The 26,847-nt window shown below is 37.7% G+C and overlaps 2 protein-coding genes across 3 annotated transcripts in view; both read right to left on the reverse strand.

The window, feature by feature from the left end:
- Window positions 1-353: 353 nt before the first annotated feature.
- Window positions 354-1,158, reverse strand: LOC123390792 (chromobox protein homolog 3-like). Its single transcript, XM_045075554.1, has one exon. The coding sequence runs from the start codon at window positions 1,122-1,124 to the stop codon at window positions 573-575; it is 552 nt and encodes a 183-aa protein (XP_044931489.1). The 5' UTR covers window positions 1,125-1,158; the 3' UTR covers window positions 354-572.
- A 2,837-nt stretch (window positions 1,159-3,995) lies between these two features.
- Window positions 3,996-26,847, reverse strand: part of PRRC1 (proline rich coiled-coil 1) — a 37,832-nt gene continuing 14,980 nt past the window's right edge. For both annotated transcript variants that reach the window (XM_045075555.1, XM_045075556.1), the window contains 3 exons: window positions 22,856-22,959; window positions 9,360-9,462; window positions 3,996-5,726 (listed from right to left, as the gene is read on the reverse strand). In XM_045075555.1, coding sequence (XP_044931490.1) covers window positions 5,517-5,726; window positions 9,360-9,462; window positions 22,856-22,959 — 417 coding nt within the window. In that variant the 3' untranslated portion in view covers window positions 3,996-5,516. The remainder of the gene's footprint in view (window positions 5,727-9,359; window positions 9,463-22,855; window positions 22,960-26,847) is intronic.

Genomic DNA, 26,847 nt, shown 5'->3' on the forward strand with positions numbered 1-26,847 from the left:
GTGAAGTGTGTAAACCTGGTGATTCACAGACCTGTACCCCTGGGGATAAAAATATATGTTACAAAAAATAAAAAATTAAATAATATATATATAAATAAATAAATAAATTTTTTTTTTGAAAAAAGCATGTTGAAATGTATTAGAATCATTACCTGTACAAAAAAAAAAAATTAAAATATAACCTGAAACTGTTCAAGTTCAGAAACGCTAGTCAAGTCCTTTTCTCTTGCCAGGAGAATGCCATCATCAGAGGGCTCTGGGTCATCAGCCAAGGAGGGGTGGAAAGAGAGACAGAAGCAGTAGCAGGTCCTTCACCAGACAGAGGGCTTGGACGTTTTTTTTTTTTTAAGGAAGCAACTACAGAAAGCTTTTATTTGTTTAAAGTAACCAGTGCTATAGATGCAAAAACCCCAACAACTCCCCCAATACTACTTCAAAACAAACATATCAAACTTGACTTTCATTAGAATGTTATTTCTTCACACTAATAAATCAAAAAACAAAGACCCAGATTTTATATATATATATATATATATATATATATAAATATATATAAAAAGCAATGCAAACAATTATTGAGCTTCATCTTCTGGACAAGAATGCCAAGTTAGTCTCTCTTCATAAAAAGCAATTACAATTTGAGGACACTTCATGTTTGCCTCTTTTGCCAGCACCAAGTCTGCCTCATCTGAATCTTTCCATTTCATGAGAAACATTAACTCTCCACTGCTGTCTGTGGCACCAATTATTCGTTCAGGATCAAGACCTCTGGCAAAGCCTCTTGGTTTATCAGCAGCATCTCTTTTCTTCTTTGATTTGCTATCATCAGATTCACTGTCAGATAAAGATTTTCTTTTTGTACCATCTTTTTCTTTACCAGCTTTTTGAGAGTTAAGAAATGCTTCAATTAACTCTGGACAATCTAGATTTTCTTCAGGCTCCCAAGTATTGTCAGCATCTGTAAAACCCTTCCACTTCAGGAAATACTCCACCTTCCCATTCACTACACGTCGGTCCAGTACTTTTTCCACCACAAATTCTTCAGGCTCTGCCTCTTCTACTTTTTTACTCTTTCCATTCTGTTTCTTTTCCATTTTTTGCAATGTAGTTTTATTGGAGGCCATTTTTTATTGCAGACTTGAAGAGCTATTACGTTCGCAGCGTGGCGCCTGGTGGTCCCCGGAGGGGAGGGAAAGGGAAGTAGGAGAGGGAGACAAACCATAAGTGACTCTTAATCTTACAAAACAAACTGAGGGTTGCTGGGGGGAGGGAGGTTGGGAGGGGGGGTGGGGTTATGGACATTGGGGAGGGTATGTGCTTTGGTGAGTGCTGATTCACAGACCTGTACCCCTGGGGATAAAAATACATGTTTATAAAAAATTAAAAATTAAAAAAAAATATGGAGTAAAAAGAGTGTTCCTTAAACATGTTGTACAACTGAGAGTATACCAGGGCAAAGTCTCAAGCTATTGTTTCAAGTAAGTTGAATTCAACAAATATTTACAGGACTAGCTATGTACTACTAAGTTCGTGAAGCAAACATGCAGGATGTTTTATAAGAGAAAGATTTGGGAAGTGACAGCCTCTGCTTCAGTCCCTTGTCTGTAACAGATTCACTGGGATGATACTGAGTTAGTAGCTGATTCTGTTTCCGTTACCACACCTAAAAAGGAAGTTTTTACTCCAGTACCAAACCAGCACTATGTACTTGGCACTTATCAGTTCCTTTTTCTTACTGCTTTAAATCATTAATATGTATTCATGTTAAGGACAATTTCAAAAATTTCCTTTATGTGTAAGTTTTTAAATCTTTATATTGGTCTTGCTAATTTTGTTTCTCTTGCCTAAACTGTTTTTTCTCCTCCAGTTGATTCTAAAACAAAGTATAAATTTAATACTTTATAGTATTGGGATATACTTTAATTTAATAATTTAATACTTTATAGTATTAGGATAGGATAGGGCCTATCCTGGATTCTGAATTGGTGTTTTTCTAGTGTACTAAAAACAGTACTGTTTTCCTTTGACAAACAAAACACCCAAATGAGTATTTCATGGTCTCTTGTGAAGTACCCCTTGCCTAACAAATCAAAACAGAAATCTCTGCCCTGAGATCACAGGCTCAGAATAGCAAATACAGTAACAAACCTTTTTTTTTTTTTGAGGAGATATTTGTGGAGGTTAAGGGCAAATTAAACTCCCCAGTCAAGGCATCTCCTCAGGAGCACAGGCTATAACCTCTTGCCCATCACCTCCAACTCCAAAATATCGTCTGCCCTATTGAGTTCTCTGAGCATGAAGTTAGCGATTCAGGTATATTTGAATCATTACCACTAAACTTGAAAGATATGCTTTTAAGTTGCTATTCTGTAGGAACTATTGGCAACCAGTAACCCGTTGGGACTATTAAAGTAATATAGGCCCTTCTAACAGAATATTAATATGACTCAGCATTTAAAAAAATCACTTTACAACTTCAGGAACTAAATTGAGGTATTATTTATTTGTAACATATTTACATTCTTATAAAATGGTTCTTATCCAATACATCATCCTGCATAGTATCTTAAGAATGAACATCATATGCTGGGAGTAAAAATCCAACTTTCTTAATTTATACATTACCCAACATCTTCTGGATCACAAAATACCATCAATTTGGATTCAGAGGACACGAACATCTGTTGAGAATTTTTTGTAGTCAAGGAACAATGTAAATTCAACAACATAAAGTAATTAACTTGACCCTGAGTGTATCAGTAATTTGCATAATTTTTGAATACATGCATACCATACTTTCCTTAACCTTACCAGTATACCACCACTCGGTTTAAAGTCAGTCATCTCGATTTTTCTACCTCATTAATCCTTAAGATAAAAAGGAACAAAGAATGGGGAAGTAATTAAGAGACAAGGAGGAGAAAACTGGACCCAGCCAGAAGTTTTCCAACAGTGGCACAGCTCTGGTCCAGGCTTATTAACCGAAGGGTCTTGGAGTCTCGGAGTTCCCTTCTGTCACCCAAGGCTGATGTAACATTACTCTTGCTGCATTTTTCCTGTTGTCTTTCACACTGCTTAATTAAAACAAAACAGTGTCCCAGCTGAGGAAGTTGACTAAATGATTCCTGGAGCGCTTCAGAACAAATATTGATGACCCGACCACAAGAACAGTGGTGAAGAACTGTGTTAGAGACTGGTTTTCCTGAGAAGCATGAGGGACAAAAAAAGCAAAGAGCCCAGAGTCTGACTCTCCCTCAGAAATGCTAGTGTCGGCAGGAGATGAGCCCGAAGGGCAAAGAACTGGAGACAGCTGGGTGCTGGGGAGGGGAAATGTGGCCTCCGACTGAAGGCTCGCTTATCTCAGGCCAACACTCACGACAGGCCTGCCCAGCCCAAGCCGCTGTGGCATGTACGAGGTAAGGAGTTACTTTTCTTGCCCCTCATATGACAAATCTAAAGATGAAAAAATAAGCATGAGGTGGGGAAAACAGCGTGTGGAGTCAGTCATGCTTGGATGACTTTCAACGGTAACTGTTGGCCAAAAAAAGCATCAGAGGCAAAACCCGGATGGTGGGTTTATCTCTTCCATGTGCCCTTCCCTAATCCTCCTCGCCCACTCACACTGTGACAAAAGGCCAAAGGCTCAGATGACCAGGGATGGGAAAATTACCTGGCTTCACACAAGCCACTACCTAACCGAAGAATTTGAAGACTGTGGAAAAATTGTACTCTAAGGGGATGTCCATGCTTGTGATTCTATTAAAAGAGCCCTCAAAGACCTAAACTATTTGAGACTTGGTAAAATAGAAAACAGATATTTTTTTAGGACCTCAAAGATTCCCTGTAACGGGAGGGAAAGTGGTCTATTCGCACTTGCATATTCCAAGAATGGGCATCCTTCGTCCCTAACTGTGATTTGTCACCTGGCCAATGCCATAATAAATACTGTTAGAGAAGTGTAGCTTTTTGAAAATAAAGGATAAAAAAGCAAATGGTACAGAAAGGCTTCTCTTTTTTATTAATCAGATGGAGAAAACATGAAGTGTTGCACAAATAGCAATGAAAGGGGAGAAAATCACTCTAGCCCTATCACGCCGCAGCAACTGGTTACATGTCTTTTCTCTCCTTTTAATGACAGACAAGTCTGAATTTCACCAAGCAATCATACAGTGCTTGGAAATGAACAGAGAGTTGTGAAAATAATGCTTCCTGTCCTCAGGTAAAAAAAGCAAAAATCGAGTAAGTACTCAAAGTAATACAAAGCAATGTTACCTGTAGTGACAGTGCAGGATAAGAGCTTCAACACCCTTTATAAGATTGTGCTAATTAATTTACAGCAAAGAACTGTAAGACGAGTAAGTAAAAATTAAATTACATTTGCGTAAGAAACTGTCTTCAAAACATTATAGGAACTTGCATACATAGAATCCAGAGTATAAGACAAACTATTTTAATTCTGATTTCTATAAATCCAAAAATGCTAAAATATATTATTTGGGGCTGGGGGGAGGGAGAAGCTTCAGTTACTAAATACAAACATGATCAACTAGATAAACCAGGTTGAATATTAAATAGTTTCACTGAAAATTCCATAAAGAGTAGTAAAGGCAGAATGGCACCAAGTTAGAAAAGCATTGTTTAAGGCAAACTAAATATCAAGTAACCTTAATTAAAAGAGGAGGCATACAACCCCATAAATAACAAAGTAATTCCTCTGAAAAATTTCTATAAGACACTTGAGAATATATGAATGGAAGCAGAAATAATGGCTGTTGTCGGAGTTTACTTGAAAATATTGAATAGTACTATATAAAAACAGGAACTGTTCTGATTTAAAATACACTCAAATCATGGGCCACTTAGTTGTCACATAGCAAAGAAAAACAAAATAGTGCTGCAATGTCTCAGAGTCTAAATATGTGAAATGCCAAAACTTACTTTGAAATAAACCTTTTTTCTTTTTTTTAGAGGATGTGTGTATGTACATAATGACAAAAAAAAAATCCCATTATTTTGGCCCATGTAAAAAGTATGCATAGAAACGTGCACCATCTCCCTGCAAGTAGGTGTCTGAGGGTCAGCTGTTGAGCACGTGGTTCGGTGTCAGACCTGAGATCACCCGCACACACAAAAAGCATCAAGGACTAAGAAGAGAGAAATCATGAAATAAACAATGACATGTTCTTCAATCTTCAACAAAATAATCAAGTATGTATCATTAAGTTAAAGGTCGAAGCACGTGAATTTGCACCGTACAGATTTGGTATATCAAATTGTCCTATAAAAATAATTGTTTTCTAAGAACTGCGGTACGTGAAATTGCACGATCACAGCAAGGATCTGTTTCTTTGCAGCTACTGGAATGACACTGTGCCTTTCTAGGAAAGATCAAGTGTAGCCTAGAGGCACATTCGCAAGACCCCGACATCTGCTGGAGCTCCCCACATGGGGATGGGACCAAGTCTTTACCGCCACGCTCCAAACAAAGAGGTCGCTGCGCCCTGGGTGATCTCCTGTCACACGGTCCTGGGGGGCAGGCGCTGTTTGTACATTCCAGCAATGGCTTTGGCCGCACTGTAGATCATCTGCCGGCGAGACATGCCGGTGAATGTCAAGTGCCAGTCAGTCCGCGTCACGTTCACTAAGCTCTTTTCCAGGACTTCACCCACTGTCACCAGAAGGCCTGACCACCTCAAACTGTAGTCCTGGGGAGTGAGACTTTGAGCCTGTGGAAGAATGAACCTGGGTATGATTTATATTGCATTGAAAACAAATGACTGGGTCTAGCTCTAAGTGACATCCCAAAGTCCCTTAGTATAGATGACAACAAACCCCGAGAAACACAGCTATGCTGGCAGCTCTATGAGGTGACAAGGCTGAGGCTACGAAGACTCAGAACACTACTACACACACATCCTCTCTTCAGTGTCCACTCAGTCTTAATCTCATGATGCCATCTAACAGCACTCAGTGTCCAAGGCCTGAGGTTCCAGTAGGAGTACGTGCTGCTTCAGGTTAAGAGGAAGAGGAATGCTGAGCACACATGCCTCCACCCCTAACCCTTCCTGTCCTTTTCATAGTCCCTCCCTCATCAGTGTGCTCTTCTGAGCCTTCCCATCACCTGACACGTTCACTGACATCTCGGCCTATATGTTGTCTATATATATATATAGCACCCGAGGTGCTATATATATATATAGCACCCGAGGATCTAATATTTGATCACCAGGTCTGATTTTTGTGTTGATTTTCCAGCACATATATCCTAATTAGCTAAGAGTTAACACTATGGTAGTTATTTCTAACATTTCAATTCTATTGAATCCTTTTTTCTCCTTTAACATGCTCATATTTGAACTGAGTAAACTGATGAGCTATTGCTTGAACCATCAGGCCATTTCTGGGGTAAACCAATCTTGGCCGGGCTGTTCTGTTTGTGATACTGTGATTTACAATTAAAAATACATATACACCTGATCCTTGAACCATGCAGAGGTTAGGGAGAGTGACCACCTGGTACAGCTGAAAATCCACAATATAACTTTTGACTCCCCCAAAACTTAATTACTAACAGCCTACTGTTAACCAGAAGCCTTAGTGATAAGTCAATTAACACCCTCTTTGTAATGTTATATGTATTATATACCATATTCTTGAAGTCTACTAAGCTACAGAAAAAATGTTAAGAAAAGCAAAAAGAGAAACTACCAAGAACGTCGAAGAGTCTCCTTATAAATGGACCTGTGTAGTTCAAACCCGTGTTACTCAAAGGTCAGTTATAGCTTGTCCTCCCACTCCCTCCCAGCTCCAGGATAGGGAGAGAGGCTGCAAGATGATTAAATAACCAATGGTGAATGATTGACTCCATCATGACTATCCAATGAAGCCTCCATAAAAACCCCAAAAGGCTGGAGTTGGGAGAGCTTCTGGGTTGGTGCCCATGTGGAGAATCCAGGAGAGCAGCAGGCTAGGAGAGCACACAGAAGCTCTGCACCCTTTCCCGGGATCTTGCCCTCTGCATCTCTTCCATCTGCCTGTTTCCAGGTTCTATCTTTTCATAATAAATAAGCAACTTAGTGAGTAGAGAGGGTTCCTGAGAAGGAGGGATTGCTAGAACCAACCTGTAGAACCAGACAAGACACCTGGACTTGTCACTGGCCTCTGCGATGGGGAGGGGCCAGTCTTACAGGACAGAGTCCTTATTCTGTGGGATTGGATACTATCTCCAGGTGTAGAGTCAGAATTGAGATGAAATGTCTGACACCATCTGGAATCCTAAAATTCCTTGGTGGTGTGGAAAAACCCCTCCCACACACAGGAATTGGGTCTGAAACCTCAATAGTTGGTGTCAGGAGAGGTACTTGGCTAGAACAGCCCTGGTTCCTTGAAATGTGTAGCTTACAAAGAGCAGGGAGGAAAGGATGAGGGCTGAAGAACCTCTGGCCACTGGGTGGCCATGTGGTCAGTGCTGGAATGGAGCAGCATCTGGGCTGCAGTCTGTCACTAAAGGTAAGGTTACCATGGAAATTAGAGATGGATCTATCTCCTGGAAAGCTGGTTTACTGAATACATAGAGAAATGCAAACTAGTAAGAAAAAGGCAAGACAGTCCACCACTTAGTGGTGATTCTCTACCACAGCTAACATCAAAGTAAAAAGACAATGCTTAGGGACACCTGGGTAGCTCAGTGGGTTAAAGCCTCTGTCTTCGGCTCAGGTCATGATCTCAGGGTCCTGGGATCGAGTTCCGCGTCGGGCTCTCTGCTCAGCAGGGAGCCTGATTCCTCCTCTCTCTCTGCCTGCCTCTCTACTTGTGATCTCTGTCTGTCAAATAAATAAATAAAATCTTAAAAAAAAAAAAAAAAGACAATGCTTAGTCTCGCCTTGATGCTGGATGGATATACGTAGGGACACAATTTGATGGAATTACAGTCAAATCTGTAAGGAAACTGTTACGTGTGAAAAGGCCTGAGGTGAAGTGGCCTTCTGATACCTGACTGTATTGTGAGAATGGACACTGCAGTCTCACTGGGGAAAGCTTCCCAGACCTAGTATGATGAAACTGAAACAGTGGAGATATGCCCTTCATGCATGATTAGCTGGACATGCTATGTGAGAACCAGGAAGACTGTCTGGGCCCACACGGTGTGGAACAGGAGCTGGTATGCTAGCAGGGGCTAATTCTCTGTGCCACTGCCCAACGTGGAGCTTAGACTAAGGCTTATGGCAAAAATTCAAGTGTGCCTGGTGACCCCTACTGCGACTCAGGAGTAGGATATTTCCACTTGGGGGGGGGGCATTTACTAGCAGATATTATTAAAGCTACTCCTTTCACTGAAGGATATAAAATGATTCTGAAGTGTTAAATATCCATAATATCTAGGATGGTGTTTGAGAAACACCCTCGTGGGGATGGCAGTGCCCAGGCAAGTACATAAACCACAGCGGTGGTTTATGTACACGGTCATGATGCTTAGGGAGACCATCATGAACAAGGCTAAATAGCTAAAGACCCAACTAACTCTTGAGAGAGTTTTAGATGACATTTAACAATGTCCATAAGACCAAATGTGTTGAAAATTTTGTGAAATGGAACTTAGGAAAAGGACAACAAAATGCCCTTTTCCATGGAGTACTAAGCCTTCCACATAAACCTTTATTTACATTCTGGATTGTTCAAGAAAGGATGAAAGGTAGGGAACCAGTTATTGTACATGATGCTTCTCTTCTAAATACCATGTAGACAAGTAAACTCAGAGTTAAATTTTTAACAAACCGAAAGCCATGTGCCTTTCGTGTAAGGTTTCTTTTCTTTTTAAAAGATTCTATTTATTTATCTGACAGAGAAATAGCACAAGTATGCAGAGTGGCAGGCAGAAGGAGTAGCAGGCTCTCCAGGGAGCAGGGAGCCCAATGCCTGAGCCAAAGGGAGATGCTTAACCAACTGAGCCACCCAGGTGCCCCACAGGTAAGGTTTCTAAACTGGTTTCCACTTATTACAAAAGATGAACGAAGACAAAAGATATGGAAATAATGGGGGACCAAAATGATAGATAATGAAAGGTAAACAGCAGAACAGGTAAATCATTTTTTTCTGCTGACAGTAGTGAACAGGATAATAAAAAGAAGAGGAAAATAGTGATTAAGGCTGTGACATATTACCTTTTCAAAGCCAGCTGGAAAAGAAAGGAGGAAGGTACTCAAACGACATGAAAGAAACTAGAAACTGAAAAACAGAAAAGGCTAAAAGTGCAAAGTTGTCACAAAATCAAGAATATATAGCCTATTTCACACAAACTTGTATTCTAAAAACGGTATTTCAAGTTTCTATTTAATAGGATGAAAAAGAAGAAAACGAACCTGCTGTACAAATTCCAAAGGCACGGGTGTGGCCTGTGTAAACGTTTCCAGGTGAATGCCATGGACGGGGTCTTCCACTATCAAACAGCCAATGTCAAACCACCTGCAACAGAATAGATGGTTGTTCATGTGCCAAATGAAGATTACAGTGACCAGATAGGACAAATCCACAATAGTTAGTATCATTCCCATAAACCACTGGAGTTCAAAAACGAAATGTTTATCAGTTTTCAAGAGAATAATCCATAAAAACTATATAAAAAATGACCTGTTGGCTTAATTCCAACAGGAATGAGGAAAACGACCAAAAAAAAAAAAAAAAAAAAAAAAGAACCACCTGAAACTTATCCAGGTGACGTTTTTCTTGCTTTTCTTGCTGACACTCAGAGAAGGATGGGAAGACGAAGATTCAAAAAAGCAACAGATAGTTACTCATCTGAATATGCAAATACTTAATCACAAGTAACTTTTTAAAAATGTCACTTGCTAAAATACAGGAAATTTTATTTTACCATCTCTATGGTTACTGTGTAGCCCACTTGCAAAGTTACTAGCAAATTAAATAAGCTCATTCAGAGGAAGTAACAAATCTTATTCTTGATAATCTGTCTTTGAAAACACTTCATGAAATCAAGAAAACTTTCTTCCATTTAAAGTTACTCATAAATTATAAAAATACATTTTATAATTGCCTTAAGTCATCTGTAACAGCACCAGCATTTTAGATAACCAGAATTATGCAACCACCAGATGCCATGAAATGAGTTTGGATAACAAGAGGATATACAGAGTAAAAAAAGTTCAGTCTGTTTTTAAAAATATGTAGATCTAATGGAATGTGATAAAACACGAAATGAATTAGGTAACTTCTATTAACATATTCCAAGAAACAGCAAGTAAAAATGGAGTAAGTTTTGCTGCACATTAAAATGATAACAGGTAGTATCTGTAGTATACATATCCTAAAACTTGGTTTCAAACAAACAACATCAAATAAGGATATGAATTTTATTTGGAACACTAATCAGTCAATAACTTGGATATAATGCAGACAGAGAACAATCGTGGTGATTAAGCTGGCAGGCATGGACTTCCTGAAAAGCAGACTCAGGGAAGGTGAAAGCACGCCCCCTCCCCGACCCGGCCTGGGCCCCCACCATCCCGTGATGCTGCTGAATACAGATTAGATCTCTAAGGTCCTCTTTGCTATCTGAAATTCAATGGTGCTCTTAACCAAGTCAAGAGGGATAGCCCACTCAGTAGCTAGAACTGCAACGACCGTCATGCCCATGAAAACCTCTTCCATCTCTTTCACTAGTACTGCTGGTGGGGGAAATGCTGGACTCTCCACTCCTCGTTACTGTCCTTCAACTTCCCCCACACACCCCACCTCACATGATTCACGGACAGTTCCTAAGGCTCTGTCTCCGTCCCTTCCTACCCCTCTCCATGCAGCTGCTGAAAGAACTCGGACTAGGAGGATCTCACAGGGGTCACTCTGACTAAAAAAGGGCTTAAGAAGAACTGTAGTTCCAAGATACTTGGATTTCATTTACCAGCAAAAATCTTAAAACGATGTCGGAACTGCCACTCTGTTTTACAAAAAAGACCTCTACCACCACCGGTCAATTCTCAGAAAAAAAGGACATGTTAACACACTTAACACACAACCCAAGATTTTTCAACTTTGTGGGTTAACCTCCAAATAAGGATAGTCCATACTTACACAGGATTTTGTCTAGGTCAGGGACACATCATGGTAGTTTTTCTCATGTACCATGGACTGATGTGAAATTCAGAGACAGGCAGGTCTGGCCTAGCTCTATTCTTTGTTAGGACTAAACACATCTGGGATCTCTTTTGGCTGTCCGGCTCTTTCTCTCTATCAGTAACCATGTTTTTGACTTTATCTTCTCAGCACTTACTTCCCACAGGACCACGGGAGATAGAAGTAACCAAAGCACCAAAGATCAAGTGGTAAGGATCCTGGCTTTGCTCTCCATTCACATGACCTCCCTCTCTGCTCCTCCACACCTTCTCACACCACCTTTCCATCCTCTCCTCTTTAATCCCACACTAGAAACCAGTGATTTCCTAACATTACAGTTTACCCTTGAATAATGCGGAGGTTAGTGTTGCTATGACCCCCTGGGACAGTCAAAAGTTTAACTTTTGACTCTCTAAAAGCTTCTAATAGCCTGCTGTTAACCGGAATTCTTACTGGTAATAGTCTATTAATACGTATTTTGTATGTTATATATATACCATATTCTTATAATAATAAGTGAGCTAGAGAAAAGTTAAGAAAATCACAGCAAGAAAATACATTTTTTGTACTACACTGTATCAAAAAAAAAACCCCACATGTAAGTGGATTTGTACAGTTCAAATCCACGCTTTTCAATAATCACCTGTTTCTACTATTCCTAATCTTTCTAATAGGCTACTGTACTTGTCAAAAGGCATTTGGTAGGAAAAATACCACATACTACATCTACATAGGATGGGACAGCTGACGGCAGACTAATGTTCCCAAAGAAAAGCTGTAAGAGGTACACAAGTCCTGCAGCTACCAGTGTCACAGAGCTGTAGAAGGCAGGAGGACCACATGGAATAATGCTGGTGACAGGGGATAAACTTTGAGAGTGAGGTGCACACCTGGACCCAAATGCCACCCAGCCTGAAGTCACCCAGCAGACTACAAGTGAAGGAAACCCACCACTAACATCTAGGTAGGGAAATGGTTAGACTTTACTCTGGGGGTTGGAAGTGTTCAGGAGCAAAGTTATTTATGTGCCCCTTCCACTTTGACCATGCAAACAGAAGCAGAGTTTGCGCATTCTAGCCGGCCGGTGGCCTCAATGATCCCCGTCCCCCTGGTGCGCACACACCAGCTCAAGCCATCTCACTGCGACGGCCCCAGCATGGGATGCAGTGGTACACCCACACCTCAAGGCTCCCATCAACTGCATCGACTCTCATCGACATCGACTGCACATGGAACATCCCTACAGAAGGCCACCCTTTCAACACTGGGAGAACTAAGTGGCCTAATTCACAAAGTCAAAATGGGAGACAGGAATATGCTTAAATGAAACAAAGATTCAGTCTACTGGATGAAGAGTGCATAAATTCAGCAAATATAAAAAAGCCAATCAGATTGAAATACAGTAAGTGAAATGACAAATACACTAGAGAGAATCAGCAGCAAAGGAGAGGATGTGGCAGAACAGACCAGTGATCCAGAAGACAGGGTATCATAATGCAACCAAGCAGAAGAGCAAAAAGGAAAAAAAAAAAAAAATGAAAGGCTAAATGGTCTCTGGGACATTAACCATACTATATACATACTCCCATTATAGGGATCCCAGAAAACCAAGAAAGGACCTGAAAACTTCCCTAGCCTGATGAAGGTAGCAGATACAGGCCCAAGAATCACAAACCAAAGTAAGATGAACCCAAGGAGGTCCACACCAAGAAACATAGAGTATCAAAAATTAAAGAGATAATCATAAAGCCACCAAGAGGTAAGCAGCTAGTTACATATAAGGGAAACCCCATAAACCTACCAGATTTCTTAACACAAACTTTGTAGAGCAGAAGGGAGTATCATGATCTGTTCCAAGTAGAGAAAGAAAAAAACCTACAATCAGGAATACTCTACCTGAAGAAAAGTAACTTATCACCACTCAATCAACCTTTTAAGAAATGTTAAAAAGACTTTTCTAAGAAGAAAAGGCCATGCCTAGAGGTGAAAACTAAAAAAGGGACAAATTTCACAGGTAAAAGCAAACACACAGTAAAGGAAGTAGATAAATCACTTACCCAGCTGTTGGGAACATTAAAAGGCAAAAGTAGTTAAATCAATTATATCTACATTAAAGGATTTACAAAATAAAAATATATAAAATGACTTCATATACATAAAAGGTAGAGGGATGAGTAAAGTGCTTTTTGAATGTGTCTAAACTTAAAATAGATCAACTTCAGATTGTGTAATGTAACACTACAGAAAGCCATCAGTCACAAAGAGAAGGGAACATGGCAGAACTACATAAATTACAAAACAATGAAATGGTAATGAGGTCCATAATGCTCCCATCATAAGACATAGGGTGACTGGATAAAAATACAAGACCCATCTACATGTGGCCTAAAAGAGAGCCACTTTATACCTACAGACACACAAGAGACTTTTAAGTGAAGGAATGGAAAAGGCATTTCAAGCAAATGGAAGTGAAAAAGAAAACCACCAAAACAAAAACTGGGAAGCATGGCATGTATCAGAACAAATAGACTCTGAAACAAAGACTGTATTAAAAGACGAAGAATGGCATTACATAATAATAGTAATAAGGGGATCAATTGAACAAGAGAGTAGAACAATATTATCTACGTACCCAACATTAGAACATCTAAATATGTAAAACAAGTATTAGCAGATCTCAAAGGAGAAAGTAACAGACAGTAAAACAATAACAGTAAAGAAATTCACGCTCAGACCCCAAATTACACATCAATGATGCATAGATCATTCACACAGAAAATCAGTAAGGAAATGGTAGCTTTCAACCAGATGGATTTAATGCATCTGTATACAACACTGCTTCCCTAACCAACTGAAGACACATTCTTTTCAATAGCAAATGGATTGTTCCCAGGATAAATCATATATTAGGCCGAAAACAAGACTTAGTAAATGTCAGAGAATAAAATCCTATCAAGCACCTTTTCCTACTACAAGGCTATGAAACTAAAAATCAATTACAAGGAAAAAAATTTTAAAAACTGGGAAAAACATGAACATATGGACACCAAATAATATGCTTCTTACTAAACCAAGGAGTCAACATAGAAAGCAAAGAGGAACTCAAAAAATCCTTGGAAACAGCTGAAAATGGACACCCAACGGCTGAAAGCCTTTGGGACACAGCAAAAGCAGTTCTAAAGGACCACCTCAACTAAAAAGTTCAACCTTACAACCTAAAAGACCTAGGAAAAGAACAAAGCTCGAAGATCACAGAAGGAAAAAAATAACAATGATTAGAGTGGAAATAGAAACCGCCCACCCCAAAAGAATCAAGAGCTACTTCTTTGAAACCATAAACAAACCGTCAGCCACAATAATCAAGAAAATAGAGTAAAATGAGAAATGAAAGAAAAGCAACAAATGACATAAGAATTTAAAAATTTTTGAGATACTTGTGAATACTATGAAAATATTGGCACCACCAAAACAGACAACAGAATGTAGAAATGTATACATTCCAAAAAACATACAAAACTGAATCAGGAAGAAACAGAAAATGTGAACACATTAATTACTAATAACAAAACTAAGTAATCAAAAAGCCCCCAACAAACAAAATCCAGGACCAGGCAGTTTCACAAGAGAATTCTGAGTTATTTATACTTACCCTTCTCAAACTATCCAATAAATAAATAAATAAATAAATAAATAAATAAATAAATAAAAGAATAGGAAGGAAAACTTCCAAATTCATTCCACAAGGCCAGCATTACCCTGATAGCAAAATCAGACAAAAACTACAAAAAAGAAAGTTATAGGCCAATATCCTTGATGAACATAGATGCAAAAATCCTCAAAACATTAGCAAGCCAAATTCAATATACATTAAAATAATAACAATTGAGTGGGACTTCTTTCAGGGATGCAAGAATGGTTCAACATCTGCAAATCAATGTAATGTATCACATTCACAAAACCTGGGATAAAAACCATATATGATCATTTCAGTAAATGCAGAAAGCGCACTTGATAAAATTCGACATCCATTCATGCTAAGAATTCCCAATAAAGTAGGTTTAGAGGGAACACACCTCAATATAGCCACAGATAACAACATAATGGTGACAAACTGAAATTTTCCTCTAAGACTAAGATGTACACTCTGACCACTTTTATTCAACATAGTGTTGGGTCCCCTAGTAATGGGTCCATGGTCAAAGGAGCGAAATTAATACAAAGCGAAAGTCAAGCAAAGCTTTATTTTCGTGCCAAGCATCAAGAATCAGACCCCCACTGGTTGGGGCCACCCCTTACAGAGAGGACGACCCCTCCCTGCCTCACAGACTAACTTTTATAGAGCAAAGGCCATGTGGTTGGGCCTGGCCACACACAGGTGGCTAACTGAATTATAACTCACCCCACAGTAGCTATGGAAACTTGCCTATCACCTTGGTAGCTAGGAGACAGTATGGCCCCCACTGATTGAAGACCTCCACCTGGCCTGACCCATCCTTGTATTTGGACTTTGTTACCTGGGATTGGTTTCCTGGACTTGCTTTTAAATAAGTTCCGGGGGGGGGGGGGGCGGGACAGGGTCAATTTAAGTTTTATTGCATAAACAACAAAATGGCTGTTCGACCAAGGTGGGGCCACCCTGGCTAAATAAATAGGCCCTTACAATAACACTAAAAGTTCTAGCCACAGAAATCAGACAAGAAAAAATAAATAAAAGGCATCCAAATTGGATAAGGAAGAAGTCAAACCATCAATAGTGAAAGAGCATATGATATGATGTACAGGAAAACTTAAAGATGCCACAAAACTCAAAGTTGCAAGACACAAAGTCAACACATGGAAATCTGGTATACTTCTGCACACTAATAACAGAAAACAACCCCATTTAAAAGTGCATCAGATGAATAAAATACCTGAGAATATATTCCGCAAAGAAGGTGAAAGACCTGTACTTTCTTTTTTTAAAATATTTTATTTATTTATTTGACAGAGACATAGTGAGAAAGGGAACACAAGCGGAGGTGGGGGGATGCGGGGGGGGGGAGCGGCGTGGAAGAGGGAGAAGCAGGTTTCAGGCAGAGCACAGAGCCCGATTTGGGGCTTGATCCCAGGACCCTGGGATCATTACAAACACCAAAAGATAAATAACATCTCAGCATGACCCTGGGATCATGCTGAAGGCAGAGCTTAACAACTGAGCCACCCAGACGCCCAAGACCTGTAATCTTAAAACTATAAGACAATGAAGAGAAGCTAAAGGTGACACAAATGGAAAGATATTCCATGCTTATGGATTAGTAAAAGCAATAGCATTAAGATATCCACATTACCCAAAACAATCTACATATTCAATGCATCCCTATTAAAATACTGGTATAATTTTTCACAGAACTAGAGAAAATACTACTAAAATATGTATAAAAATACAAAAGACCTTGAATAGCCAAAGCAATCTGGAAAAAGAACAAAGCTAGAGGTATTATAATCCAAAACTTCAAGCCCTACACTGTGAAGCTAAAGTAACCAAATTACTAGGATACTGGTACAATAAACATAAAGACCCATAAAACAATGTAGAGAACCCGGAAATAAACGCACATTTACATGGTCAGTAAATTGGACAAAATTTACTGAACAAAAATACTTGGACAAAATTGGCCAGAATATACAATGGGGAAAAGTTTTCAATAAATGGTACCAATGGACCAATTTCTAACACCATTCACAAACTCAAAATGGACTTAAATGTAGTATTTGAGCTTAAACATAAAACATAAACAACTGAGCCACCCAGTTTTTTAATTAATTAAAAAAAATTTTAATTAATTAAAACTTAAACATAAATAATTCCTAAAACAAAACACAAGACAGCAGTATCTTAAACATCAGCCTTAGTAACTTTCTTTCTAAATATATCTCCTCATGCAAGGGAAACAAAAGCAAAAATAAACATTGAGACTACACCAAAATAAAAAACTTTTCCACAACAAAGGAAACCATCAACAAAACAAAAAGGCAATCCTACCTAACAAAGTATCTTTGCAAAGGATATATCCAATAAGGGGTTAATATCCCTATAAAAAACTCATATAAACTACACCAAAAACCAAATAATCCACTTAAAAATGGGCGGAAGAGGGCACTTGGGTGGCTCAGTAGATTAACCATCTGCCTTCAGCTCAGGTCATGATCCCAGGGTCCAGGGATTGATTCCCACATTGGCCTCCCTGCTCAGCAGAGAATCTGCCTCTCCCTCTGCTCCCTCTGACCTTCACCCTGCTCATGCTCTCTTGCTCTCTATTAAATAAAATCTTTAAAAAAAAAAAAAAAAGAAAGAAAGAAAGAAAGACATGAACAGACATTTTTCCAACAAAAGACATCCAGAAGACCAAAAGACACATTAAAAGATGTACAACAAAACTCATCATCAGAGAAATGCAAATCAAAACCACAAAGAGAATGCCAGAATAACTAAAATTTTAAAAAGATAAATAACAAGTATTGGCAAGGATGCAGAGAAAAAGGGTCCTTTGTGCACTGTTGGTGGGAATGTAAAGTGATACAGCCACTGTGGAAAACAGTATGGAGGTTCCTCAAAAGATTAAAAATGGAAATACCTTATCATCCAGTAATTTCACTCTGGGTATTTACCCAAAGAAAAAAATACTAATTCAGAAAGATACCTGCATCCGTATGCTGACTGCAGCATTATTCATAATAGCCAAGCTAGGGAAGCAACCTAAATGTACACTGACAGACGAATGGATTAAGATATGAGACAGACAGACACACACACACACAGAGGAATATTAGTCATAAAGAATGACATCTTGCCACTTGGAACAACATGGACCTAGAGACTACTATGCTAAGTGAAATAAGTCTGACCCAGGAAGACAAGTATCATACGATTTCACGGACATGTGGAACTAAAAAACCAAACACATTAACAAACAAACAGAAAGACAATAAACTGGTGGTTGCCAGAAGAGAAGGGTGTGGGAGGACAGGCTAAATAGGGAAGGGGATTAAGAGGTACAAACTTCCAGTTATAAAATAAGTCAGGGGGACAAAAATACAGCATACAGAATAGTCACAAACACCATAATAATTTTGTAGAGTGAAGATGATAATTACACTTACGGTGAACATTCTGTAATGTACAGAATTGTTTAATAACTATGTTATATACCTCAAACTAATAAAACATTGTACCACAAGTTTATTTTGATTAAAGAAAAAGTAAAGTGCCAAATGAAAAGAACGGCCAATCTAGACTTGTATATTCAGCAAAAACAGCCTTAGTAAATGTGAATTAAAAGTATCTTCAGAGGCACGTGGGTGGCTCAGCTGGTTAAGTGTCTGCCTTCAGTTTGAGTCATTATCTTGGGGTCCTGGGATCGAGCCTCGTGTCGGGTTCTGTGCTCAGCTGGGAGTCTGCTTTTCCCTCTCCCTTTACCCTTACCCCTGCTCAAGCTCACTCTCTCAAATAAATGACATCTTAAAAAAAAAATTTTTTTTCAGACAAACAGTAGCTAAGAAAGTTTGTAGGTAAAGTCTTCCATTACAATGTAGTACACCAAAGGAAGTCCCTGAGACAGAAGAAAAATGATCCCAGAAAGGAAAACAAAACTATAGGAAGGAATTCAGAGAATAAGTATCAATGAATACTGACAGTAAAGGACAACACTACTAATACCTTAGGAGTGTAAAATGTATGCACAATTAAGAAAACTGAAAATAATACCATAAAAGATGAAGGGGATGTTGGGTAAAGAATACTAAAAGTGGTTCAGTATTACCAAGTCACAATTTTTATTAAAAGACTAATTTCTAAGATAACCAATAAATGAATTGTAAAAACTTAAGATAAGGGAAAAATGAAATAATGATCACTAGATGGCTCTTTGGTGCTTACACGGAAAGCATTCAAAGCTCTCTGTCCCAAATCGCTTCTTGATTTCCTAATCCAACAAATGATCAGCAAAGCTAGTTTAACTACTGACCCCAGTATACTATACTGACCTCTTCATCATCTTCAAACTCTTCCTCCACTCACAATGTCCTATATTTGTCACTTACCCAAATTTTACCTACTCTTCACAATCCCGTCCAAGTCCCACTCACTCACATATCTCATCTGACGCTACCTCTACATTCAATTATTTCTCATTGAATTGCATATATTTCCTACAAAAAATTATACACTATTTTATACAGTCACTTAAAACAGTTCATCTGTGTACATTATTTTCTCCCAACTGGCCAGCAGTTGGGAGAACTTCTCAGAGCTGGAGAATATTTTTAATATACTATAGCCATTAAGTCCCAGGCACAACGCTATTCAATAATAAATAAACAAAAAAATATAACAAAACCAAATGTGATTACAAAAGAGATCGATTTCAAAAGTTAGGAAGCTCTTTCAGTATAAATAAATTCAGCATTTTAAAAATAATTTCTCCCATAAAAAAGCCAACTAAAGTACAAAGCCCTGAAAAGACCATAATGAATACGATTCTCTGAATATCCTCCAAACTAAACAGATAAGCATCATTGCTCAGATCTCAAACCTGATGACTGGCACCAGGCCCTGTTTCCCATACCTTCCATTACGCTGAATAACTATGTGAATGATTATGTTGGCTACTGGTGGTCAATTACCTCAGCCAAAACAGTACTGTATCCTCTTAAAATTGTGTATATAGTCACTAAATATAATAGCACCAATCTTAAGATGTAAACATTATTATCTCCCATTTTATAATTAAAAAAGAGAAACCTAGGTAGCAGAGATGACACAGCTGGTTAGATGATAGGATAGTTAAAGACTGAATACCTAAACATTTTTAAACTAGATATTCAGTCTCAGTAACCCCAGAACTAACTGTATTCTGCTCTTAAGATAGACAAAATAAGTCTCTTACTGAATAATTATATGCCATCAAACTAAATAACCTAGAATACATGGATACATTTCTAGAAACATATAACCTACCAAGACTGAATCATGAAGAAATCAAAAATCAATCAAAAATAGACTGATTTCTAGTAAGGAGATTCTAGTCAGTAATCAAAAACCTCCCAACAGGCATCTGTCAGAACCAGACCTCTTCACTAGTGAACTCTACCAAACATTTAAAGAAAAATTACTACCAACACTTCTCAAAGTCTTCCAAAACAAAAAGAGAAGGGACACCTCCAAACTCATTTTACAAGGCCAGCATTACCCTGATACCAAAATCAGACAAAGACACAACAGAAGAGAGCATCAAAGGCCAATTTCCATAGAAACACATAAGTAAAAATTTTCAACAGAATATTAAGCCAAATTCAACAATATATCAGAAGGATCATACACATCATTTAGGGTTTATTCTAGAGATGTAGAGATGGTTCCACATCCATAGACCAACGTGATACAACACAATAACAAAATCAAGGGCAAAAATCGTTAAGATCATCTCATAATATAGAGAAAAAGCATGTGATTCAACTACTGGTAATGATAAAAACTCTCTGAACAGGTTTAGAAAGAATGTACTCAAAATAATAAAGGCCACATATGATAAGCCCATAGCTAGTATCACATTCAGCAATCAAAAGCTGAAAGTGTTTCCTCTAAGATCAGGAACAAGACAAAGATGCCACTCTTTCCACTTCCTTTATTCAGTATGGTACTGAAAATCCTTACCAGAGCAATTAGGCAAGAAAAACAAATAAAAGGGATCCAAACTGGAAGGGAAGAAGAAAACCTGTGATTATTTTCAGATGACATGATACTACATATGGAAAAACAATACAAACAAGTAAACAAAATAAAAACTCTAAAACTTGGAACTTATAAATGAATTCAGTAAAAGTGCAGAATAAAAAATCAAAATCTGTAGTGTATAGATATGCCAAAATCTGTTGCATATTCTATACACTAATAAACTACCAAAAAAGAAAACTTAGAGAAAAAATACCACTTAAAAATCACATCCAAACACTGAGGAATGACAGAACACTGTGACAAAACACTGAGGAATAGATTTAACCAAGAAGGTGAAAAATCTCTACTCTGAAAACTATGTAAGACATTAATGGAAAAAACTGAAAACTCAAATATATGAAAAAAATATTCCAGATTGAGGGATTCGAAAAATTAAAATTGTTAAAATATCCACAGTATTCATTAAGCAATCTACAAATTCAATATAATCTCTACAAAAATTCCAATGGCATTTTTCACAGAAACAGAACAACCCTCAAGTTTGTATGGAACAAGACCCTGAATAACCAAAGCCATCTTGAGAAAGAAGCAGCGTCACACTCTTTGATTTCAAACTATATTTTGAACTATATTACAAAGCTATACCCATCAAAATAGTATGGTATTGGCATAATAATAGACACAAAGATCAATCCAATAGAAAAAAGAACTGAGGAATAAACCCACACCTATATGGCCAATTAGTTTACACCAAACTGCCAGGAATATACAATGGGAAAAGTACAGTCTGTACAATACATGGTGTTGGGGAAACTGGAGTACTTACACCATACACAAAAAGTAACTCAAATAGATTCAAGACTTGAACTTAAGACCACAAACCAAATTTCTAGACGATGGTGTAAGTTGTTTGATACCAATCTTGGTGATAATATTTTGGATTTGACACCAAAAGCAAAGGCAACAAAGGCAAAAATCATTAAGTAGGACTACATCAAACTAAAAAGGTTCTATACAGCAAAGGAAACCATCAACAAAATGAAAAGGCAACCTTCTGAAGGGGAGAAAACATTCACAAATCACATACCTCAGAAAGTCTTAACATCTAAAACCTATCAAAAACTCAAAGAACTTAAGAGCAAAAAAAATAATCCAATTAAAAAATGAGCAGAGGCTCTGAAAAGTTTTCCTAAGACACATGAAAGTTTTCCAATAGACACATGAAAAGATGCTCAACATCACTCTTCATTAGGGAGATGCAAATCAAAACCAAAATGAGATATTACCTTAACACCTGTTAGGATGGCTACTACCAAAAAGTAAAAAAATAAAAGTGTTGGAAAAGATATGGAGAAAAAAAAAGTTCTTGATAAGAAAGTAAACTGGTGCAGCCACTATGGAAAACAATCTGTAAGTTCCTCAAAAGATTAAATGAGCTATATGATCCAGCAATTCCACTTCTGGGTATTTATTGGAGGGAAATGAGAACACTACCTTGTAGATATATATGCACCTCCCACCCAGTTCACTGCAGCATTACTGACAATAACCAAGACATGGAAGCAACCTACGTGCCTGTCAATGAAAGAATGAATCAAGAAAATGTGTGTGCATAAACACACACATACACACACACACTACATTATTCAGCCATGGAAATCGAAGGAAATCTTGCCATTTCCAACAGTATGCATGGACCTTCAGGGCATTATACTAAGGGAAAAAAGAGAAAATAAATACCATATAATCCCACTTTTACATGGAATAAAAAAAAGAAACTCACAAAGACAGACTGATGGTTGGCAGGGTGATGGCGGAGGTGACTAAAATGAGTGAAGCAGGTTAGAAGATAGAAATTTTCAGTTATTAAGTCATGAGGATCAAATGTACAGCACAGTGACTACACTTAATACTACTATATTGTGTATATGAAAATTGCTAAAAGAGTAGATCCTGAGAGTTCTCACTACAAGAAAGCAAATTTGTTATTATGTTATTAAAAAAAAAGCCTCTTACTTGTCAGGTAGCAATTCTGCAATGAAGTTTTCTACTGACACAGCAGTCTGTTTTTCATGGATCACTCCAGCTCGACGCAAGCTGTCTATCCGTTCCTGGGCACCCTGAATGACAACCATGGAGGTTAGAGACTATTTCTAACCATTCAGTATCAAATATCCTAATTTATGATTATACAATATTACACAAATACATTTACACATGAACACCTATACACCCACTGTAAATATTCAAAAAATATGGAAGTATAAAGAATAGTAAAAAAATAATCCAATCATGTGCCCCTTGGTATTAACAGTTCATACAACACATTCTAAATATTCCCACATACACTATTATTTTGGTTGCTCTATAAAAGGACATTTGTATTAATGTTTTAATTGGTCATTACTAATATAATGAAACTATGTACTTCTTAATGTTGATCTGCTAAGGGCTACCTTACTGACAAAAATCTTTTTTCAGTCCTAGTCGTTTTTATTTAATTTTCTCTTGAGGTATCTAGGTAGGCAGTCATATCAAAGTGGATTTTTTTTCTCTGGCTTCTTACTTCCTTTAAAGATAGCCTTAAAATATGCATGAAAATGACTGGTGATTTATTTTTAACTACAAACGTGTATATTGCACTGAAACTTATTTAAGAAAGTTATTAATATGCAATAAAACTGAGGGACTAGAACACTGTACAGATAACTCAAAATCATCAATACATTTCTTATGGTAGAAAACTCCAAGTTTTCTAATAAAATTGCTACTTACTACTTTATCTGAATCACCTCATTAACAGTGTTCATAAGGGAAGTGAAAGTAAGTATTCAAAAAGCAAGACAAAATGTGTTCTACTTTCTTGAATAAAACTACCATTGATAATACATTAACCTACTTTTACTCTGGACAGCAGAGGTAAGTAGTGAATAAGAAAAAGTGGTCAATCCTTATCAAATGAGAATTTCAAAAGCTAGGACACTTCTAGAGATAACTAAACTTATTTCAGAGACAACAGAAATAAAGAGAAGCTGACCAGTGCATGAAAATGGATAAACCAATTTAAGACATTAGCTTTTAATTATGAAGGATGAAAGAAGGTATGAATTAAGCTATACTAATATTGACTATCTTACTTTTATCTCTCTAGTACCACGCACAGTCTAACCCAACAAAAGGTAAGAAATAAGGGCCTTCTTAAAAATTTGTATCGCTTATGTTAAAGAATCTGAATGATGTCAATCTAGTAACAGTGAATGAGGCAGCTGTTGAATTTGAAAGAAAATTTAACAGATGTTACACTGAATAATGTAAATTTGCCTAAATCATTTTCCTCCCAAGAGGAAATCAGTAATGGTTAAATTTGGTTATGAGTAAGTTTAAATAAATGTTAATTTAGTTGGGGCGCCTGGGTGGCTCAGTGGGTTAAAGCCTCTGCCTTCAGCTCAGGTCATGATCCCAGGGTCCTGGGATAGAGCCCCACATCGAGCTCTCTGCTCTGCAGGGAGCCTGCTTCCTCCTCTCTCTCTCTGCCTGCCTCTCTGCCTACTTGTGATCTCCGTCTGTCAAATAAATAAATAAAATATTTAAAAAAAAATGTTAATTCAGTAAAAACTATTATAGGATTAGTGGGGTATTTAGGAGATTCATTCCTGGCTCTTTGAAGATATCTCAGCTAAGCACTGCAACAAAATAGCCCTAGATCTGATGCTTCCAGGAAACTAAGCTTGTTCATTTTCTACTATCCTACAACACAGGATAAAAAAAATGAAGTGAGGGTTATATGTGCCTCTTCTCCTCTGATGTTAATTAAGTGTGGCATCTTCTGGAATCACAAATATAGACACTTTAAGATTAGCCCTTACACTTAAGATTAGCCCTTTCATTTTGAGAATGAAATTTTAACTTTATTTTCAGAAGTGTAAGGAATCAAGAATTACATAGTTTTCAAACCACACTCAAGTAATTGTCTCGAACAGAAGAAAGATACAGAAAGGCCCCCAGAGTTTACCCTGTACTCTAAGAGTTTATACTAAGCAATTTTGTTTAATCAAAATCCCATGCTGCTTCTAATGTGCATGTAAATGTTATCTACATCTTTGATGAATATAAGTTATAAAACAGCGGTGGTAACTATGACAGGCTTTTTGATGAAATTAATGGCTGGCACATAAGTTTCAGGGCTTCCTAACATTAATTATAGTAGATTTATTTCCTTTAAACTTCAGTTTTCCTTCAAAGAGCCAATCACTTCAAACACAATCTGAAGGGGAGTAAAAAAATCTGGATTGAAATTTTAATATTTTAGGATTCTACATTATTTTTCTTCTCATTAGCTCCCTCTACTGTTTCTGAAAAGAATTAAAAACTGATAAATTTATAAATGATTTTCCTATGCATGTTATCAGTTTTAATGAATTTTTATTTTAAGCTTTTATTAAAAATTATGGAAAAGGGGGCACCTGCGTGGCTCAGTGGGTTAAACCCTCTGCCTTCGGCTCAGGTCATGATCTCAGGGTCCTGGAATCGAGCCCCGCATTGGGCTCTCTGCTCAGCAGGCTCTCTCTCTCTGCCTGCCTCTCTGCCTACTTGTGATCTCTATCAAATAAATAAATAAAATCTTTTTAAAAAAATTATGGAAAAGAAACCCAAATGTCTGAATTTGAAGAGCAAAACCAATAGCACAAATGAATCTGTCGGACAGTAGTCAAACCACAACATAACTGAAGTATGATCTAGAAGATGAGGTTTTTCTTTCAGAAAAAATCTCAGCCTTACAAGAACAGCACCTAATGATTTTTAAGTATCTTCTATGTAATAATATTTACTATAACAAAATATTTAAGGCCCTTGTTTTAAAAACTGTGAAATTTTGAATTATACTCCAAATATCACAGGGTGATTTATCATCAAAAATTAATGACCTATCAGCTGACAACTCAGTCTGGTCCCCTCTTTATTTCTGATGGGAACAAACAAAAGGAAGCCACATGACTTCCAAAAGGGTTTTACCCAGGCATTATGTCATTTGTATTCCCAACATCAAAAACACTATTTTGAATTGTCCCTTCCTTCCGATGACACTTGCGAGTATTTTATGTTTGGAGGCAATGTATCATGTGAATATTTAGTGGATACAAGGTATGTCTCATTTCCCAAAGGAAGCGAAGTGGGTTTTGTAAGGGGGAGATGGGAAAGGAGAACAAGTTACCTTAATTAACCACAGGTAAGTATTCAGGCAGAAAATTTTTAGGCAAGAGTACATATGGAAGCTGAAGAAGCTGAGTTCCTTAAAACTCTCTGGGTCTCTTTACAGCTTGTAAATTCTTTGTGTATCAACAGAGGTACTTCTAGAACAGTCTGAAGATCACTGATTGATTGTGGAGGTTTGATCAAGGTATCACAATGGATGGGCCACTAGAGTGCTATTAAATGAAAAATCTTTATTCTCCTCATGAAACTGATAGGGTGTTAAAGTAAAAGTGAAAGCAAACCTCACAATGAAAGTATTTTGCATACTAGACTGTTTACTTGAGAAAATAAAGAATTTTAAAAACATACTCCTGGCACTTTTAATTCTGGTGTTTAAGGTTTAATTTATTAATTTATTTGAAGATTTTATTTATTTGAGAGAGAACATGAATGATAGATCACAAGCAGGGGGGAAGGGTAGAGGGAGAAACAGATCCCCACTGAGCAGGGAGCCCGATGCGGGGCTCAATCCCAGGACTCTGGGATCATGACCTGAGCTGAAGGCAGCCGCATAACTGACTGAGCCACCCAGGCACCCCTGAAGTTTAGCATTTGGAATTTTGATAAAACTGCTAGATACTCATTTTAAAGAACATCTGAGAGTTCACATCCATGACTCAAAAAGAAAGGTCCTGCTCTTGAGGACCTTAATTCCTATGGGAAAACATAAAACACGAATATAAAACTAAATGACACAGTGTAGGAGAAGGTGCTGAGTACTACAGGAAAGGAAACAGAGAGGAGAGAAAGGGTGA

This window comes from Mustela putorius, unplaced genomic scaffold (assembly GCF_011764305.1).
Source record: "Mustela putorius furo isolate JIRA1106 unplaced genomic scaffold, ASM1176430v1.1 tig00000145_pilon_pilon_pilon, whole genome shotgun sequence".
In the NCBI taxonomy this organism is placed as follows: domain Eukaryota; kingdom Metazoa; phylum Chordata; class Mammalia; order Carnivora; family Mustelidae; genus Mustela; species Mustela putorius.

Bases quoted from the DNA above. Each gene is read 5' to 3' on its own strand.
- LOC123390792 (XM_045075554.1), bottom strand. From the start codon at position 1,124: ATGGCCTCCAATAAAACTACATTGCAAAAAATGGAAAAGAAACAGAAT.